The sequence below is a fragment of the Monodelphis domestica genome, chromosome 1 (assembly GCF_027887165.1).
Source record: "Monodelphis domestica isolate mMonDom1 chromosome 1, mMonDom1.pri, whole genome shotgun sequence".
NCBI lineage: Eukaryota > Metazoa > Chordata > Mammalia > Didelphimorphia > Didelphidae > Monodelphis > Monodelphis domestica.
In genome coordinates, this window is record NC_077227.1 from 72,828,490 (window position 1) to 72,849,017 (window position 20,528).

General features: G+C 35.7%; 1 protein-coding gene across 1 annotated transcript in view; it reads right to left on the reverse strand.

Annotated features, from left to right (window-relative positions):
- ARHGAP22 (Rho GTPase activating protein 22) overlaps window positions 1-20,528 on the reverse strand; it is a 374,146-nt gene that overhangs the window by 271,428 nt on the left and 82,190 nt on the right. Inside the window, exon 3 of the mRNA XM_056800688.1 lies at window positions 19,239-19,326. Within this exon, the coding sequence (XP_056656666.1) occupies window positions 19,239-19,326 (88 nt within the window). The remainder of the gene's footprint in view (window positions 1-19,238; window positions 19,327-20,528) is intronic.

The following is a 20,528-nucleotide window of genomic DNA, read 5'->3' on the forward strand; positions in this document are numbered from 1 at the left end:
AAAATATTAATGATGCAGATTATAGTTAAGAGTATGTCATGTGGGGAAGCTAGTTGGCTCAGTGGATAGAGAGCCAGGCTTGGAGAAGGGAGGTCCTGGGTTCAAATCTGAACTCAGACTTCCTAGATGTGTGACCCTGGGCAAATCAATTAAGTCTAGTTGCCTAACCATTATTGTCTCTTCTGCCTCAGAACCAATACCTAGTATTGATTCTAAGATAGAATTTAAGGATTAAAAAAGTATATCATGACATTTTTTAGAGTGGAGAGCCAGTTATTAAACATTTACCAGCACACCCATGGCTTTAACACAACCTAGGAAGCATTTCCTCCTAGTAATCATAGTTATTTTAAAGAAAGGGAGGGGAAGCATCTGCCTAGGCATATGTCTTGATTTTTCTTTCTGGCATGTCTTCTGGTTTAACTCATGACTTCAGTCAATATTTTAAAAAGTAGTCAATTAGAAAGCACTTATTAGGCACCTACTAGGTGCCAAGTGAGCAGCTATGTGGTGTGAGGATAGAGTACCAGGTCTTGAGTCAGAAAGATTCATCTTTCTGAATTAAAATCTGGCCTCTGACACTCACTCACTGTGTAACCCTGGGCAGGTCACTTCACCCTGGTTGTCTCAGTTTCCTCATCTATAAAATGAGCTGGAGAAGGAAATAGCAAACCACTCCAGGATCTCTGCCAAGAAAACTGAAAATGGGGTCATGATGCACAGGACATGAATGAAAAATGACTGAACAGCAATACATGTGCCAAGCACTAGACTATGCAGAAGGGGTTCAAAGAAAGGTTAAAAACAGTCTCCACCCACATTAATAGTCAGTCATTATATATCTATAGATCTATACAGACATACACACACACATACTGTAAATATCTAGTTGTTTACATGTTGATTCCCTTAGTAGAATGTGAGTTCCTTGAGGGCAGGGATGTGTGGGTAGCAGGTAGGATATTAACTAAGTCTTGAAGGAAAGGAGAATGAAGAGTTGAAGAGGAAGACCATGACAAGCATGGAGGGTCTGGGCCTGTCCCAAGTATAGGGAGCTCCTGGTGATGGACTTTCTTATCTACTGCAGATTGGTATTTTCTCAGGAATTCATGGAATGAGAGCATCCTTGAACACTGAAAGCCTGAGTGACTTACCCAGCATTAAACAACTAGTTGGAGGTGGGACTTGAAACCAGAACATCCCAGATCTGAGGCCTCCTTGACTCCATCTTGTTATATTTATTGGAAAAGGATGGGGAGGATAAAGGGAGTTGAGGGGAGAGAGGGAATATTGCTCCGTGAGGCAAAGGAGAGAGATGCCCCCTGCTGAGAGAAAGCAGCAGGGGTCCGATAAGAACTGTTTGTCTTGAATGACTGAACTGATGCTCAGCTCTCTCTATGCACAGAAAAGATAGTCCACTTATCTGACTGCAAATTCAAATAATATAAAGTTCATTAACCAGTTGGGATTGGAGTTTTTCTCAGCTTCAAAGCTGAGGCCAGGCCCCAGAGGCTGGCAGAGGGTTTCTCCCACTCCAGTCTACTCTATATCAGTCCTCGCTTTGTCTAATTTAGAATCTTAGCAGTAGACAGAAAGCAAACAAGAACAGGTCTGACTTTCAGAAGTGATTGGGCCTGAATCTTCGGGCTGAACCAAGAAGAGGCACACCACACCAGACTGGGATCAACAAGTTCCACCCTCCTCCAACACCAGGGAGGAAGTAAAACCTGGAAGGAAGGAAGTGCTAGTCACAAGACCCAACTGCCACTCCCAGCAGGTAGGAAGTGCTAGTCACAAGACCCAACTGCCACTCCCAGTTTGCCCTTCCCCCACCGTCAGTCTTGTTTCCTTTCCACAGTCTATTATGTCACATTGCTTCTGTAAATATTCTAGTGCCTTTAAAAAACTCTTCCTGGCACATAGGAAGACAAAGGATTGCAAACATATTAAAGTAGTGTTTTGTTACTCAATATAACAATATTTGTTGAGCATCTGCTAAGTGCATTCCTTCAAAATGTCACTTGTATCTGTCACTTCTGTTCTATTTTCATGGCATCAACCTAGTTCAAGCTTAAGTCAAGGTTATCATAGAATTACATCATAAACTCTTTAGAATTAGATGGGACTTCATAGGTCATATTGTCCAGTGCATTAGAAAAGCACCAATCCCTTTTGCTTTCAATGCTTGTGTTTCATTTATTTTAAACATTGTACTTATTTTTTTATATTAGTTAAACTTGAGTTCCAAATTCTCTACCTCCATTCTGTCCCCCTCCACATATTGAGAAGGCAAGAAATAAAATATCAATTATACACGCAAAGCCACATATTTCCATATTTGGCCATGTTGCAAAGTAAACAAACCAAAAAACTCCTCAAAAGCTCCATAGCAATAAAAAGTAAGAAACCTAAGTGAAAAAAGTAAAGATACCTAAATCCCAATTATAATACGTCTGATGATCATCAAGTAAATGATTGAAGGTCTTTGATGATGAAGAAATCTTCAAGATGGAGACTAGGTAACTCAATTGCTCAACTTATCTTCCATACTTTCTTATTCCCACATGGGTCAATTACAAATAGCTAAGTATTTTGGAGACTTTCCATCATCTAGCTTCTAACCTTGAATGGCACTGAAGACTCATTACTTGCTAGGTCTATTCAAGTTCCCCAACCCCCCATGTAGTGAGACACACTATCAGAAATCTATATGTGTAGAGAGCATGAAATTTTCATAATTATAATTGCTAACCAATCCTAGTCTCTTGTCATATCACTTGAAAGCAGTAAAGGATAAGAACTAAGGCCAATGACTGGTCTCTCTCTTCCTCTTGTAATAACTTTATATTACTCTGCATGTACCTTGTTTATATGAATTTATCTGTATAAATTGCATTCCTTTTCTCCACCCCCCATCCCTAAGAATTATACTTCTTGAGGGAAGAGGTTTCTATTTTTCTTTGATCTCTCCTGTCTTGTACATGATAGGTATTTAATAAATGTTTGTTTTTATTTTGGGGTGGAGGAGGGAATTAACATTTATATAGTGCCTACTATGTGCAGTTGCTCTTCACTAAGTGCTTTAGAATTATCTCTTTTGATTCTCAGGACAACCTTTTGAGATAGATGCTCTTAACTCAATTTTGCAGTTGGCAAAAAGCTAGGGCAATCAGAGGTTAAGTGGCTTACTCCCAGAGTCACACAGCTAGGAAATTTCTAAGGTTGGGTTTAAACTCAGGTTGTCCTGACTCCATGCCTAGCACTCTATCCATTGCACCTTCTAGTCACCTAGAAGAGTACTATTAGCTTATTAGCTCCTGTGTGATAGCTTAAAATATTTCTTGAGTGGAGCCTATAATTTCAGGGAGGCTTCAAGCTTAGTCATATAGGTCATGTATGACCTAAAGGTGGTATATATCATAGTCAAACTACTTCATTTATATCTTTATATTTATTGTTGTTCATTTTAAATAAATCATATATTAATAATTTATTTATATATAAATCAATAGATAACAGTAATAATTATTTGGAAATCATGTTTCTCTAGCCTACTGCATAATTAATATTTAATGAATTAGAGCTAATTAATAAGAAATTATAAGCTTACTAATAAATATATCTTCTGTCCCTTAACCACTACTGCCCAGTCCTACTTCTCTTCTGCCTTAGAATCAATGATTCTAAGATGGAAGGCAAGAGGTTAAATTAAAAATATATATATTTTCAAATATAAACCTATAGATCTTGGGATTAATAAATTGAATATGTAGCAATGAGTCAAGTCAGGGTTGCCTATGAGTTGAGTGTTGCCTGGTTCCAGACCCTACTTGTGCCTGATACAAATGGTATCTATCATTAAAAAGATAAAAAAAAACTTCTTATTCTCTTTATCATTTCATGTCTCCTCTAGTCTCTATATTTTTAATTTTCTTATTCTTTTCTATTTTATTTCTTATTCCATTTGATCTAGTCATTTCCCTCTCTTTGAAATGCCCCTCTCCTTTTGGAAATTCATAAAAATTTTAACATTTTTGTTATATTGTATTTGAATCAGATGATCTCCACCTTACTACATTTTAAAATGGTATAGGGTAACAGAAAAAAAGTGCTGAAGTGATACTAAAGAGCCCCAAGTTCTAATTCCATGGCTGATGGGTACCAGCTGGATGACCTTGGGTTATGCAACTACTCTTCCTGAAATTTGGTTTCCTTATCTATAAAGTAAAAATAATATTTACACTATATACTTCAGAGAGTTGTGGTAAATAAAATGCTTTGCAAATCTTAAGGTACTACTTAAACATGATGATGATGATTATTAATTATGAAGTAAAGATATATAAAGCATAAGGCATAACTGTTCTTTCCCACAAAGAATTACTATGTAGTTGAGGAGACAAAAGAAAGATGCATGAAAAAAATAAGCAGAATGTTCTATAGAATTTAATCATAAGTTGAGTATAAATATTCAAAATTGAATAGATAATTTGATACTAGGCCACCATACCATAAAATGCTAATTTTCTGGCATAGATAGTAAAAGCAAACATAATTGGAGGGAAAAAAAGGAGAAAACAATGTGACTTGACCACATTAATGATGAATTGATGGAAGAGGTGAAGTGTGATCTGGAGGGACAGATAGGTTGTGTAAAATTGAGATTTGAACTTTGGACTTCAATCCCCACAAGCCCTTGCTCCACTTCCCCAAAATGCTTTGTAATCCCACAAAATTCTGAGGTGGGCAAGATCGAGAAGGTATTTAAGCTGATTACAAAGGCTTTTGGGCTCTTTTTGGACTTCCATTTTGGAGCAGACACGTCTCTTCCCTGATATGAGGTTGTCTGGCCTAGGCCTCTGGCCTAGGCATATGTTTTTTTTTTTCTTATTCTGTATTTTCTTTAATCTTTAACCTTTAATAAACCTCTAAAAAATATAATACTCCTTGCAGAGAGAAACTAATTTCAACCTGCCTCAGTCTCCCCATATTCCTAAATTTTAACTGTTACAGTTTTTGGTGACCACTAGATTGGATGAGAACTTCTCAAATTTTTTTAGCCTAGATAATGATTTTTTAAAGCCACGTTTCTCCAAGATGCTCTTTAGAAAACCATCTTGATCAGCTCCTGCCTGCGGCCCTCTCCGGCTTCTGGTTCTGCTCCCGGCCCTACCCACCCCGGCGGTCTGTCTCTCACCCATCTGGCCTCCGACCCAGACGGCTCATCACCCAGATCCTTGGAGCAGATCGCTCAGGACTCTTTGCGACCAGCTGGTTACAGCATTGGCCACGTGGGCGAAGGGGAGAGACAAGAGGGAAAGGAGAATGGACAATTTTCCCTTAGGCTAAGCCTCCAAGTGGATGTTGGTATTGACCATAGAGTGTTCAGAGAGAAAAAGAGAGAGAGAGAAGAAACAGACTTTTCAAACAGACTTTTAAGCAATGGGCTGTTTAAAAGGATACCTTTTGACTCTTCTGGTAATTTCATTGACTTCACCTGCGTGTCAGGGAGCAGATTCAGTCCAAAGATTCAACTTTGGAGGGGCAGCTGGGTGGACTGAGAGCCAGACATAAAGACATGAGGTCCTGGGTTAAAATCTGGCCTCAGATACTCCTCAGCTGTGGGGCCCCGAGCAGATCGCTCAGACCCCATTGCCTAGCCCTTACCACTCTGCCTTCGGACAATAGGCATTTAAATGGATAATTAATAATTAAAAAAAACCCCACCCAAGGAACTTTGAAGAGACTAAAGGCTATATTCTAAGGCATTTCAGACTCCAATGGTTTATAAAAAAATCTCTGTATCTCTATTGCATTTTTCCTGATTGTTTTAAGATATAACTTTGTGATTTTAAATTCATATATTACTGGATTGAATATTATTATGTTACACTGAAGGTTTATTGAATTTATTTTGAATTAACTGAGTTTTAAAATTCTGTTGCTTCTCCCCTATAACCATATATTGAAAAAAAATCATTGTGATAATTAAGCCCATATAAGGAAAAAAAAAACAGTTTTTCTATTTTTTACTTCGTAAATTGTTACAGAGGATGGATGGACTTCAGAACTGGTTATAATTGTATTAACAACCTTTGGAAAATTTAATATGCTAAATACCTCAAATGATTTTAAGGGTTTTTTAAATATGATTTTTGGAATTTTTTTAACAATCTCTGGTTATTTTTGCCTGCCCCTACCACGAGATAAGGCCCATTCTAGTAGCTGAAGTGAAATATATTTTATAACCCCAACCTTCCCACATGTGAATGGAAGTTGGGAAGTTAATCTCAGGGCATTTGTATCCCTATAAGCCTCCCAAAAAAGGAGCACCCCTTTATTTATACTCTTCAGCTCATTACTTTACTTGTACCAGAATGATATATAGATTTCTTGATTATGTTCTAAATCCAAGATGAGTTTTACTTTGTTTTAAAAAATATGTTTGAATACCAAGGTTGAAAGATTGCTATGTTTGTAAAAATTGTGACAAATGTCCATCAATTCATTGGCTTTAAAAAATGCTATGCAGCAACTTAGGTGAAATATGATAGCGTGTTTGTTTGCTATTGTAATTAATTGGGCTTTTGAAAATTTTGGGGATTTTGATAACTACACATTTGTACTACTGTATTTTTAAAAATGAAAAAAATGTTAACCTTGTTCAATTCATTTGCCTTATACTCACAGTAGAGCATGGCCAGATATGAAGAGGATATGGATCACATTTTTGGTGAGAAAGCCTTGTATTTTATATTTTCTTAGCTGACACAGTGTCAATGATTATAAGCTATATTTAAAAATTTTTTAAAGCTCTTTTATTATTATATTTTTCTTGCATGTGCAATATACTATTCTTTTCTCTCTTTTTTATATTTGAAGCACATGTCACCAGTATTAAGATTTTCTTTAACTTTTTGACTTTTCAGTACTATAAGTTTGAAATACATTTGTCAGAGAATGCCCAAAAAAGGCTTGTGACTATAAAAACGATGCCACTAATTATTTAAAAATTATGGGACTTTGTTTAATGATTCTGTCTGATTCCAGGACAAGATATACACACAAGAGCCATTGTACAGAGCCAAAGAAAAGCTAATCTAGGATGGATTGGTGCACTTCTAGGCCAATACAAAGGGCTTGAACCTAGTGTGAAGACTAGAGGTTACTATGTTTAACATGTGTTAAGACATAGGCTTTCCTTGTGTCCACACTCACTCTGAAGATACAGACGAGTATCCCCAAACCTTGGCTCCTATAATCTGGTCCCTTTTCTGCCTTTCATAGTGTGGTACCTTTCTGTAGTCCTGGCTACTGACTGGGTAAATGCATCATTGCTTAGATCATTTTGATTGGGCCCTGATTCAAGGACCTGTTATAGATTTATTTTCTTTTTACTTGGAATTTTACACATAAGACTTTGATAGTCTATATTTTCATCTAGAAATTTTTTCTTTTCTTTTTGATTTTTCTGATATCTTTTTAATTTCTCTTGCCAATTGATTCATATACCTCATACCTCAGCCATGCATCCCTAAGTGATCCTTTTTTTTTAATCACCCTCTTAATGGGGGGAATGTAAAAATATTATTATTTTAAATTACAAAGTTTAAATTCCTTTTGAGAAGAATTTTAGGTAAAGAAGATGCTACCTCTCTGAACCCAGAAACTGAACTGTTGGAGAAGAAATAATGAAGATGCCTCCAGACCACAAGTTGCACAAAATTGAACTTTGGGTGTGGTTGATTGAATATTTATTTGTATGTATACTTTCATGCCAAAGGGGACTGCCCCCTAACTGGCTTTTTGTTAATGTGTTCAGCAATTATTGGTTTTATTGTTTTTTTCTCTTATCCTCAAATTATTGTAATCTTTAAATTGATTATGTTTTTATGATCCTTTGGGGAAGGACTTCTTCCCAGAGGATCAAACGGAGGAATGTAAAATTGAGATTTGAACTTTGGACTTCAATCCCCACAAGCCCTTGATCCACTTCCCCAAAATGCTTTGTAATCCCATGGAATTCTGAGGTGGGTGAGATCGAGAAGGTATTTAAGTTGATTACAAAGGCTTTTGGGCTCTTTTTGGACTTCCATTTTGGAGCAGACACGTCTCTTCCATGATGTGAGGTTATCTGGCCTAGGCTTCTGGCCTAGGCATATTTTTTTTCTTATTCTGTATTTTCTTTAATCTTTAACCTTTAATAAACCTCTAAAAATATAATACTCCTTGCAGAGAGAAACTAATTTCAACCTGCCTCAGTCTCCCCATATTCCTAAATTTTAACTGTTACAGTTGGATGTTAATAAGCAAAGAAGAGAAGAAAGGACATAAGTCAAAGAGATATGGAAATGGGCACAGAGATGGTATCTGGGAGGGGTAATAAAGAAGAACATCTAAAATAAAAAAATGGTTTTGTATTAAAAAAAAAGGAAGAAAAGGGCCGGATAGTTGGGTGGCTAATGTTATGAAGGGATTTGAAAGTTAGGTTGAAGAATTTGTATTTGATAATATTGGAAACAGGTGGCAAAATCCAGGTACTGTCCATGGTCTAAAACTGTCAGAGAGAAGGAAACACTGTCCAGGTGCTGAAAGACACACATGCTTTTAGTAATGTAATAGCCCTGGCAGCTGCAAATCATTATCCCAGAACACAGTATCCTTCTTCCAGTAAGCCCTATGCCATCATCTATAAAGATAAGGAGTATAAACTGGTTATTTGCAATAGATGCTGTCCCAGACTTTTGCTAGAGTTTGTTTAAGTGGTGATTCCAAGTGCTGACATTTTGCCAAGAGGGTGTAGTCTATTATACTGATTGTTCACATGCCAACCAGAATTTAGACTCTTGACTGAAACTTGAGCCTCTACTGACATCTAACATTAGAGAGCTAATTCCAGGATGCATCAAAATAGTCAGTACAGGTTGACAGAATTAAAGCTATAAATTTCTGAAGAATTACATAATTTCCCTAATGTTAACAGGACACACATACCTTGGAGTCATTGTGACTGTATATTGTAGAATTGTGGCTTCTATTTGTAATTGACTGATTCCTCTAATGCAATGTTTATGCTTCGCTTTTCTTTCTGGAAACACACTTATGTAATATTGGTGCTATGGCTACATGACTTGTGTCTGTCATTCATGGACCAGGCTAGCTAAATTTGCAGATCACTAGGTTGACATTAGGCTTCTCTCCCACCATTTCACAGACACCATATATTAAGGCAATGAGCAGTTGTTTATTTGTATCTGATGATCATAGGAATGCAGATTTAGAGCTAGAAGGGAACTTAGAGGTAATAAAATGACCCCCTTCATTCGATAATTAGGGAAAAGTGAGACCCTAATAGTAGAAGTGACTTGCTTAAAGTCACCTAGGCAGTAAATAGAAGATGTGGAATTCAAACTCAAGCCCTATACCTCCAAGTTCACTGCTCTTTTCTCTACACCATGCTTCACTTACACTTCCCTTCCCCCCAGCCAAGGTGGGGAATATCCACCATGGAAGATATTGCAGATCCTTGAAGTGCTAAAATAATGATTCCTCAAATAGAAAATTATTAGGAAAGAACCAAAGGACAAGTTAAACTGGTCTATGTCATGGACAACTTCCAGAGTACAAAAAAAGAGTTGAGAAAGGAATAAAAATTGATAATCAGAACCCAATAAATTGCCTTCCATTCCTCACTGTTAACCCTTCTAGAGCTCTTGCCCCCTTCTTTTTTTAAAAAAATCCTTCCTTTCTATCTTATAACCAATACTAAGTGTCAGTTTCAAGGCAGGAGAGCAATAAGTATTAGACAACTGGAGTTAAGTGATTTGCCCTGGGTTACATAGCTAGGAAGTCTGAGGCCTGATCTTTTCCTTCTTTTCCCTTTTCTTTACTTTCTCCTGAATAGTAAACTACTTTGAACCATAAACTTCTTTATGGTATACAATGCAAATACCAGTAAGCCAACCATCCCTTTTATAACATGCTTTCTTTTCTCCACCATCAAGTGTCACTAACACATAGAGGAAAAAATTAACCAGAAGTCACATACAAGTGAATAAACTTAATTTAAGAATTATTAAAGAAATATAAGGCATTTGCCCAATCTACATTTTGTATTCATAACTGGGAAAATAAAATGTTATTCTAGAGCTGAAAATTTTCCACTCTTACTTCTTTATAGAGGTAGGGAACTCTGTGTATAGAGAAATGCATCTGTCACAAAATCACAGAATCACTGGATTTGAGCTTGAAATCAGTAAGTTAATGAGAATTTATTTGGACTATACTAAGAACTGGATATCCAGAGAAAAGAACAAACAGCTCCAGCTCTCAGGAACATACATTCTAATGGAATTGGTTGAACAGTGAATTTAGAAGTCATATTGCAAAAGATTTAGAAGAGAATGAGACATAAATAAATAATTGTTCAAAAATTTCAATGTCATTTTCTAGTAGAATATAAACTCTTCAAAAGAAGAAAACATTTGTTTTTTAAAAAATATCCCCAGCACTTAGCATGATACCTTGAATCTAATAAGGACTCAACAAATGCTTGTTGAAATGAATTAAGAGAACAGAGAATGGAAGAAAATATAAGAGAAGTAGAGAGAAGAAAGGATTGGGTAAACAGAATTAAAAGAGTGAAAAGAAGAAGAAAAATATAAATAAAAGGAGGAAAAATCAGAAAGGAAGAATCAAAATAGAGTAGAAAGATTAGAATAGAGGAAAGGAAGTCAGCAAGAAAGTAAATATGAAGAGACAAAGAAAGGTGTAGCAAGCCCTAAAATCAGTAGTTTTAAATAATTTGGTAATAGTTACTAATTTGACCTTGATCACTTGGAAAGGTGGGCATTAGAAAAAAGTGATCACATGTCATCACTGACCTTTAAAATTCAAAGTGGCTTCTCAGACATTTAGAAACTGCTTTTTGTATTGAGGGGAAAACCTTAGATGGAAACATTTTCAAACTTAATAATTTATTTTGGAATTAAAAAGTGATCTCCCTCACAGAATCAAAAAGGTTTTAAACATATATGAAGAAATAATTGAGATTTTAGAATATACTTTTAGACTTTAGAGGTGTTGGTTAATTTATTAGCTAACAGGAAAGACCTTTTGATGCTCACAACCCATTAGACTGCATCTTTATTCTTTAAACAAAGTTATTAAGGTTTTGTCATTGCACAGTGTTTGAAGGTATTAAACTTAGCACTGCCCTGAGACTTTTGGATATCCTGTATTTAGAACCAGCATTTGTATAAAACCAAATGTATTGGTCTAATTAGGCCCTAGATGAGATACTTATCTGGAAACAAACACAAAATACTACTTTTTGACCTCTTCATTTGAAATTCATTCTGAACAAAGGCAGTGTATATGTTTCATTAAAAAAATCAACCTAAATACTTTGCATTCACACCTCATTTTTTTTGTTCTCTTCATGCCACTCTTCAATCATCTATTCTTTTCATTAGACAACTTCAAATGACATTTGGCTGTTTCCAAAAATTAAATCTTTCCTCAAGGTCAAAAGATTTCTACCAGTGAAGAATGAGGAACATCTTCTACAGGGAAATGGCATCACATTTATTGCTGAAGTGAGGGATTTGGGAAGGGATGGGTAGCAAGAGAACAATGGGGCAAGAAGTCAAGGGTTGAGGACAGTACTAGGTTGAACTATTTAATAAAAGTGTCAAGAATCTGAAGGGAAGACCAAACCATCAACAAGCATTTAAGTGCACTGGGCGAGATGCCAGGAAACAAATACAAATAATGAAACAATCCTTACTTTCAAGGAGTTTACAACAAAATCAATTTATTCTGGCATTCTAAGAAATTAACTAGTCTATTTCTAGTCTGAATTTATTCTACTTCCTTTCACACACATTTCATTTCAGCTGTCTGGTATATTAACTCTTCTTCACTCTCAACCTGTCCCTTTTTTTCACTTTTTTACATTTGGCACAGACCATCATCCCTCATGGCCAAGATGCATTCCTTCCACCACCATGCCTGCTGAAATCATTTTCTGTCTTCTAAACCCAGCAAATGTGGTAACTTTCCCATGAAGTTTCCCCTGATACTCCCTCAAAAACAATTCCCATCTCTTACATTTTCTTACAGCATTTCATCTTGATGTCTCTTTTGCCCTTACTTCATTCTATTTTTATTACTGTAATTAAGCATTCTATCACATTATAAAGTCCTTAAGAAACAATATCATATATAAATATTTGTTAAATATTGTATATTTGTTATGTCCAATGCTGAGCATCATGCCACTGTACATAGAGTAGGTGCTTAAGAATTGTTTGGTGAGTATTGAAAGGAGGTCCATCATGAGCATATACCATGACTTGTTTAGTCATTCCCCAACTGATGGGCATTTTCTCGTTTTCTAGTTCTTTGTCACCAGATAGAGAGCTGCTATAAATACTCTAGGACTTACAGGTTCTTTACTTTTTTTTCCTGATTACTTTAGAAAACAGACCTACTGCTGGTATTGCTGAGTCAAAGGGCAAACAGTTTTAGAACTCTTTGGACATAATTCTGTATGCTCTCCAAAATATGAAATGATGAGCAACTTAATTAAAAAATATAAAAACCTAAGTGAAATTATGGAGAGTGAAATGAGCAGAACAGCAACAGAGATATTGTTTGAAGAACAATTGTGAACGACCACCTCCAAAAAAGAACAGATAAACAGGAACATACATGGTACATTTTAAATGCATACATACATATATTTCAATTGATACCTTCTCTAATGTGAGGAGGGAAGGGAGATATATGGGAAATTGAATGCAACAAACTGAAAAAATGGTGAAGGGAAACAGATGAGACAAATGCATAGAGGAAGAATCAGTAATAAATCATGGGGATAGCAATAATAATGAAGCAGTTTGGCATTTACCTCCTGTAATTGTTAATATCCCACAAGCCTAACAAACCTGTTCTTGGAAGCCTGAGCTACCACACATCAATCAGAGCTATATATTTCCTTAGTTTGAACAATGTACGGAAATGGATCAGTCAATGGTTATGTGATAGTACACCACTGACAGAATACTGCTCACAAAATGTGCCATCAGCCCAGAATTCAGGTCCTGTCAGACACAGAAACTTCAGATGAAAATCTCAACTTTTGAAGGGAGCCAAACATCTAATCCTATCCAGACTGGGGAAGAACCCCCTCTGTAATCCCTCATCAGTGGTCATCCAGCTTTTTATTGAAAGCCTTCTGTGAAGGAAGGGATACAGCTGCAGATAATTGTACTTTCAGATAGCTCTAATTATCAGCAAGTTTTTTCTTAGCATTAAACCAAAGTTTGTCTAACACTTCCACACATTGCTTCTGGTTCTGTCCCCTGTGCTTGAGCATCACAATCTTTCTTCCATGTGACAACACTTCTTGAATTCTTTAAAAGAGCTGCAATGTCCCTTTTTAAGTTTTCTCTTCTCCAGCTAAACACCTCCAGTTCCTTTAAGTATTATGATATGGCTCTCAAGACCAATTATCTTTCTTTCTGGTTGTCCTTTTCCTGGCACTATCTAGCTAATCCTCTAGCATATACCTCAATGATCCAGATCCACTCTTACAAGATACTCAGGGCAGAATACAGGAAGTCCTCACTTAGCCAGGACACTGTGCCTCTCTTACCATAGCCCAAGATTAAATCAATTTTTAGCGGGCATATCACTCCATTGACTCATGGTGAGCTTGCAATCATGAGCACCTTCAGGTATCTTTGATACTGTAGTTTAGCTGTGATATCCCCATCTTGCATTCTTGATGCTGATTGTAATAGGCAGTTTCTTTGTTACATTTGGAATGGTGAAGTTTTAGTAATAAGATTCTATGAAGTATTTTAAATGTTTTTTTAAATTCTGGATAGGGAAAGAAAAATAGGGAAAACATATAAAAAACCTGTTGATTTCATGAATTTTCCTTAGAGTAGTCAGATGAGTAAAAGCATCTGAAAATAAATGTTAGTTAGAGAAAGGGACTCTTCATGATGGTCACTTTACATTCTTTTTTATTTTCTTTTTAATTTTTTCCCATGGTTACATGATTCTTTTTTCTTCCCTTCTCTCTTCCTTCCCCCTTCCTGGAGTTGATAAACAATTTTACTGGAATATACATATATTACATGATGATCACTTTAAATAATTATTAATAACCAAATATTTATAAGATTCTTTAGGTGGTTAAAGAATTGTTTATATAATTAATACATTTATATATTATATAATTTATATAATATAAAAGCAAATGATATCATTTGTTTCTCACAGCAATGCTCTAAGGGAAGTACCATTTGTATCCTTTTTGCAGATGGGTAAAATAAGGATTAGGGACATTAAATGACTAGCTCACAACCAATAAGAGTTCACAACTAAGTTTCTCCTGAGTATAAGTCCAGTACTCTTACTATACCTTAGTCAGTAAGCACTTATTATGCACTATGTGCCAGTACTTTCGCTAGAGTTTATATTTGGATAGAACTATGAACATAACAAGTGAGGAAGAGAGTCACAACTCTTTTATCCAGTATAGGTTTCCTTAGTTTGAGTCTCTGGTATCTGCTTAGGTTTCTGAGACTCCTAAGATTGAAATACTTCAGAAAGAATATATTTTTGGATATCCATTAGGACAATGGAGATAAACATAATTATCATTTCCATTCAAGGACTCCTTGGATTATCTGGTTGAAGATTATAAGAACATCTGTAACTTACACAATTTTTGGTACCTGGACCAAAAGAATTAATTTGAGAAATTGGTAAGCCACCCAAGAGAAACCTTAGCTGAGATTGAGTCCTTTGAGCTTCCTATAGTCCACATATTTCTCTTTAGATTTCTTAAAGACTCTGAATGCATCAGGGGACTCACTGACATGTTAAGCCATCCTTCCTTACCTCTTTGGCCTTCTCTTCAAAGACGTACTGTAAGGATGAAACAATAAACATCTGCTGATGTGACTTCAATGAAGGGGATTTAACAAACCTTCACCAAAGTCCTTTATACTAAGAATTGTTCCCAAGGCAGAAGAGTAGCAAGTACCAGGCAATTAAGGTTAAGTTATTTGCCCAGGGTCACACAGCTAGGAAGGTCAGATCTAAACTAAGGACTTCCCATCTCTATGGTTGGCTCTATCCACTGAGCCATCTAGTTGCCTCAATAAAAGAGTTTTATCAGTACCTCAATACTTGAGGGGACAAGATTGTGGATAGGAAATACCTCTAATCAAGAAGTTCAGAGTCCAGATTCTGCCATTAACACTTTTATAGCAGGGTAATAATAGGCAAATCAGGTTTCGTCTTTGAATAACTATTTCTTAATTTGTAAAATAGAAATAATTGCTATATATCACCAATCTCACAGAATTGTTGAAAGGCTCAAATGAGATAATACATTTAAAGGATCACACAAACTTTAAAGCACTATATACATATAATATTATTTTTATTGTGTTTGTTGTAGTTTTGTTATTGTCATTTTAACAGTCAGTGTTGTGTAGTACTATGCCCTTCATATTAATGATTCTAGTGTTAAAATATATCATTTGGGTATTTTTTTTGTTTAACTCTAAGATGTGATCTAAGACTGCTCCCACAAAATCGGAAATTCCATGTTGTAGCAGGCTGCATTAGAAAGCTATTCCTGTGTTTTTACAGACTGAGAACTCACTAGATATTAATTAATCAAGAGACAGAATAGAATCTACCGGCTAATAAATCATTCTTCTCTTATAGATCAAACCCTCTTTGCCAATTAAAATTTTGCTATCTAGATCTATGTTTTGTCAATATTATTTCATTTTTTCTAAATATAGTTTTTCTCCAAGCTCTTGGTTATTATGCCAAAATAAAGTAGCCTTTATTCTTAGTTGGGTTATTACCTTTTCAACAACTCTCTCTCTCTTTCTCTCTCTCTCTCTCTCTCTCTCTCTCTCTCTCTCTCTCTCTCTCTCTCTCTCTCTCTCTCTCTCTCTCTCTCTCCACACACACACAGACATATCATACACAGATGCCTTTGGCTATTCAAATTTCTCTAGTTGTCTTTCTCAGAAATCATTCCCCACCTAAAGATCCCCATTTTGATATCTTTCTGCCAGGAAGCCTATATTAGAGTAGCTTAGTAATAAAAATATTCAAGATGTAAAATGATGGTTTATTAACATTTCTATTTCAAAGGCAATAATGTTCTCATCATGAAGTCATTGAGTAATTACCTATTTAAAAAAACTTAACTTGTGTTTTAGAATCAATAATACATATTGATTTCAAGGCAGAAGAGTGGTAAGGGCTAGGCAATGGGAGTTAAATGACATGATCAGGGTCATGCAGCTAGGAAGTATCTGATGTCAGATTTGAACCTAGAATCTCCTGCCTCTAAAACTGGTTCTCAATCTATTGAGACACTTAGCTGCCCCTAGAGTATTTACCTATTTATTGGAATTTGTACCCTATCTACTTCTAAAAATTATTTTCACCTACATTAAACATGAGGCAAAAAAGAACTAGCAACAAGAAAGGTAAAAAAATAGAAAATGAAAAGTAGAGGAATATATATTTTCAAGTACTTAATATTGATTATGATAATAGGGCATTAATTTGAATTCTGAGTTTTGGGACAATTTTACTTGAAGACTGGAATTTATACCTTCTCAGACTAATACTTAAAATAATATTTTTAAAAGGTATAGATTATCTATGAGTTGGTTCTATTTGTTGGTGAACTTTTAAGTTAGATTTTCTTATTATAGAAGGAATTTGTACCATAGAGAAGACTTATCATCACTCAATCACAGCCAGAATCTAATATCACTGTGATTGCATCTATGACCAAAGGTGGGGGCAAGCAGTTGGAGAAAGAAATATTCCTTAAGCTACCATGGCTTAGTTTTTGGGTGACAAAGAGAGAATTTAGGCTCCTATAGTCCTCTTGTATAAAAGGAAGAATAGCTCAGATAAGGTTCATGTATATCCAGTCTGGTTTCTGCTAGGCAGACAAATTTTCTTTGATTCTTAAAGTCTGATCCAAGAAACATACAAATTTTGGATTCTCTCTTTTTTTTCTGATTAGCCTCATTGGCAACATATGAACTCTTCAGGAGGATTTGTTTATGCTACAAATGGAAAGGATTGAGGAAATTCCTAAAATCTGTATAAATCTTAGCACTCCCAAAGAAGCCTTTGGCATGCACAAATTTAGGAATCTTTCCCTTATCCTTTCTCCCTGCCTTTCACTGACACCAAAGACACTGTTTTGATCTCTTCAAAGAGATTTCATGTAGTTTTATAATTCTTTTTATTCCTTAGTTCTCTTTATTCATTTTTGAAATATCAAACCCTTCTGATTAGTCAACCCAATTATACCTCTATGCCTGGAAAGTCTGTTCTATCATCATGAATGACTTTCCATTACTGATCAATTTTTCTTAAAAAAAGAATTTTAATAAATGATCTTTATTCTTTACCTAGAGCTATTAAATTTACCCTCCTTCTCTGATTTAATTCTAAAACACTCTTGTCTAACTGCAAAAACAATTAGGCTACTCATAGGCAATTGGGAGAGTACACAAAATAAACTGGACTAAATTAAGTTTCCACAGTTCTTAAGACATAATTCTTTTAAAAAATTCAGGTAATTTAGTTATCTGAATCACTGAAGTAGGAATGAGCTGGAAGAACAACAGTACCTTCTAGATTATAAGCCAAGGGGCTTACAATTTTTATACTGGGTACTAAAATAAAATGGTTCACAATTATAACACCACAAATTTACCATATAGTTTGCTTAGTATATTTTTACTTTCTTATTGTCTCTTTCACTAGATTGTAAGCTCTTTGAGGGCAGGAACTGTTTTTTGCCTCTTTTTGTACCCTCAGTTGGTACAACTATGTGCACTTAATAAATATTTATTGATTGACACTGAAAATGAAGTTATTTAATTAGGATGGGAGTACAAATAAAGGTTAGATATAATATTGCCTATTTGAAGAAATTGGCTCACATGAAAGTCAAATTGCACCTTCCCAAGTGCAGAGAACAATTTTATTCAGGTGTTAAGCCACTGTGGAATCCATTTAGAAAGAAAATGCTTTTTTGAGTTAAAAAACAATTATCCTAATTACTCTGAACTTGAAGGAGCTTTAAAATCAATTTAATTTTAAAATCTTACTGTCAAAAATAATGAGATTAAAAAAATTAACTTCACATTGGAATTTCTCTTTTTTCCCCCCACAACTCAAAATAAGCAAGATTTTTGTTGGCTTTTCCCTCTTTGGGCAATTTTTATTTCCTAAAATCGAAATTAGCTAGTCTAATCATAATACAATAGCTGTTAATAATGGCTCACTTTTTGCTAGCACCTTTAAGGAGATGGTGCAGTTGAACTGAGAGCCCGGAAGGCAGCAGATAGGACTGTTATGCTGAGAGAATACAGTAGTTTATGTCCTAAGACTCTATCAGTTACTGTTTAAACCTGGGAAGTCAATTCAATTACTGCTAGTACATGTGGGATTGGCCCCTTGTAAGTCAATGTCTTCAGTGACAAAGATTGGGGAGACAGGGAAAAAGATGCCAGAAGGCCATGGTGGAAGTGGCAGAGATGGTTTGTGGTCCCAGGATGTCAACCCTGCTCTGCGTATGTGTCAGAATGTTAATGAAACAACCTCTGGGAAGACAGCCAAGAGAGCTACGGGGATACATATATTTTCTTAGTTGTGGCTAGGGTGGTAAAATTTGGAGCACCAGAATCTAGGCAACATCAACATTATAGGGGAGTAGTTTGGGGTGACTATGTGTTCTCAGGTCCCCCAAACAGCTGAAGCTACAGATATAGTAGAAGCATCTCACTTTTAGAGCATAACCCATAGGGCTTTGCTCTGTGAATGTAACATTTTGTTTTGTTTGCTTCTCCTTATTTCTTTTATCCTTGTTGGCAATACCAAACAGTCCTGTTGATATCACTTTATAGATATAACTAGTGAAGCAGCTAAAAACTGAAATGGGTGACAAAACTTTAGTTTTCAAATAGATGCTGGGTGCTGGATAGTTACAACATAAGATGACAAATTATCTGTGTAGCCAGACTGGAAGTAATTTTAAAAAATTTAAAAAAGAACATATGTAACACTTAACCCTGGCATCACCAGGGTTCTTAGCCATGGAGTCACAACTCCTAACTTTGCTTGAATGTAGAGAAAAGATGAAACAAGCACTGGCCTACCTGGGGCAATTTCAAAGAGGTGCTTCCCTGGTTCCTCGGGATTGGGAAGGAGCTCAGTCACCTGATTCCCCTGGAGTGGAATAAATCCCTAAAATGGACAAAAAACACAAACATAAAAGGGGTATAAGGAGAAGGAAATAGAGAAAAGAATAGATTGATGACCAGTCCAGTAAGAGGGCTAGAGGTCCAGGACCACAGTATGATTGGTTCAATAATTCCCATTTCCTATGAAATGAATGATTTACACGATAAAAGATTAAACAATAAAAAGAGATTGGGAAACTAGTGTTACCAGTGTCTATAATTAAAAACAGCTCCCTATTTTTATTGATAGGGAAAACAGAGGCTAAACAAGATGTAGTGACCTGCCTAAGGGTGACAGAACTAATGGAGACTGATCAGCAGTGAAAATTAGTAATGATGGTGATGATTATTGCACATTTAAGGGCATAGTAGATAATGCACTTGAAATGGAGTCATGAAATCCCAAGTTCCACTCCTGCCTCGGTCACTTCTTAACTCTGTAACCCTTGAAGAATCATTAAATGCTCTCAGGCTCAGTTTCCTCATCTGTAAAATGGAGATAACAATTTGACACTCACAAGAAACCTAAAAGGTTTGCTGTGAGCATCAAAAAGGATAACACATGTAAAGTACTTTGCAAACCTTTAAATTGCTCTCTTTTTATAAATTCTGATAGCAACCTGCTCTCAGAGAGAGGTGATCTGCTTTTACATATCTGGCCTCTGACTCCATACAGCCATCAAAGAGCCAACAAACCTCTTGGACCAATTTGAGCAGTTCTTGCTTCCAGGTTCTGCTTGCCTCCATTGCCAGTTTAAATCGACAATAATCTCCAGACCCTTTCAATTAGTCCCCTTCACTGTGGAGTCATCTGCACTGTGCCCTTCATGAAAAGAATTTCTAAATTTGTATTAAAAGTTTTGGAAATGAGACCTCCAAATGGAAAGTGCCAGTGTAGGGTGGGCTGATCAATTCCAGTAAAATCTCCTTAAGGATTGACATTACCTTCACATATCTTATTTTTCTATTTGCATCCTCAGCATATAGAAGAGCTAACAAATAAATGCTTTGGTCATTCATTTTTCAAATTGTTAATTATAAATCAGGTAAACTTTCTTTATCTCTTACATGCATTCTACCTTCTTCTTGGCTTATGGTATGTCAAGAGTGATAGAGACTTTAGATGTTATTTTGCCTAATCTATTAATTTTACAGATGAGGAAATAGACTTTGAGAAGAGAAATAGCTTAACTTACCTCAGTGCCT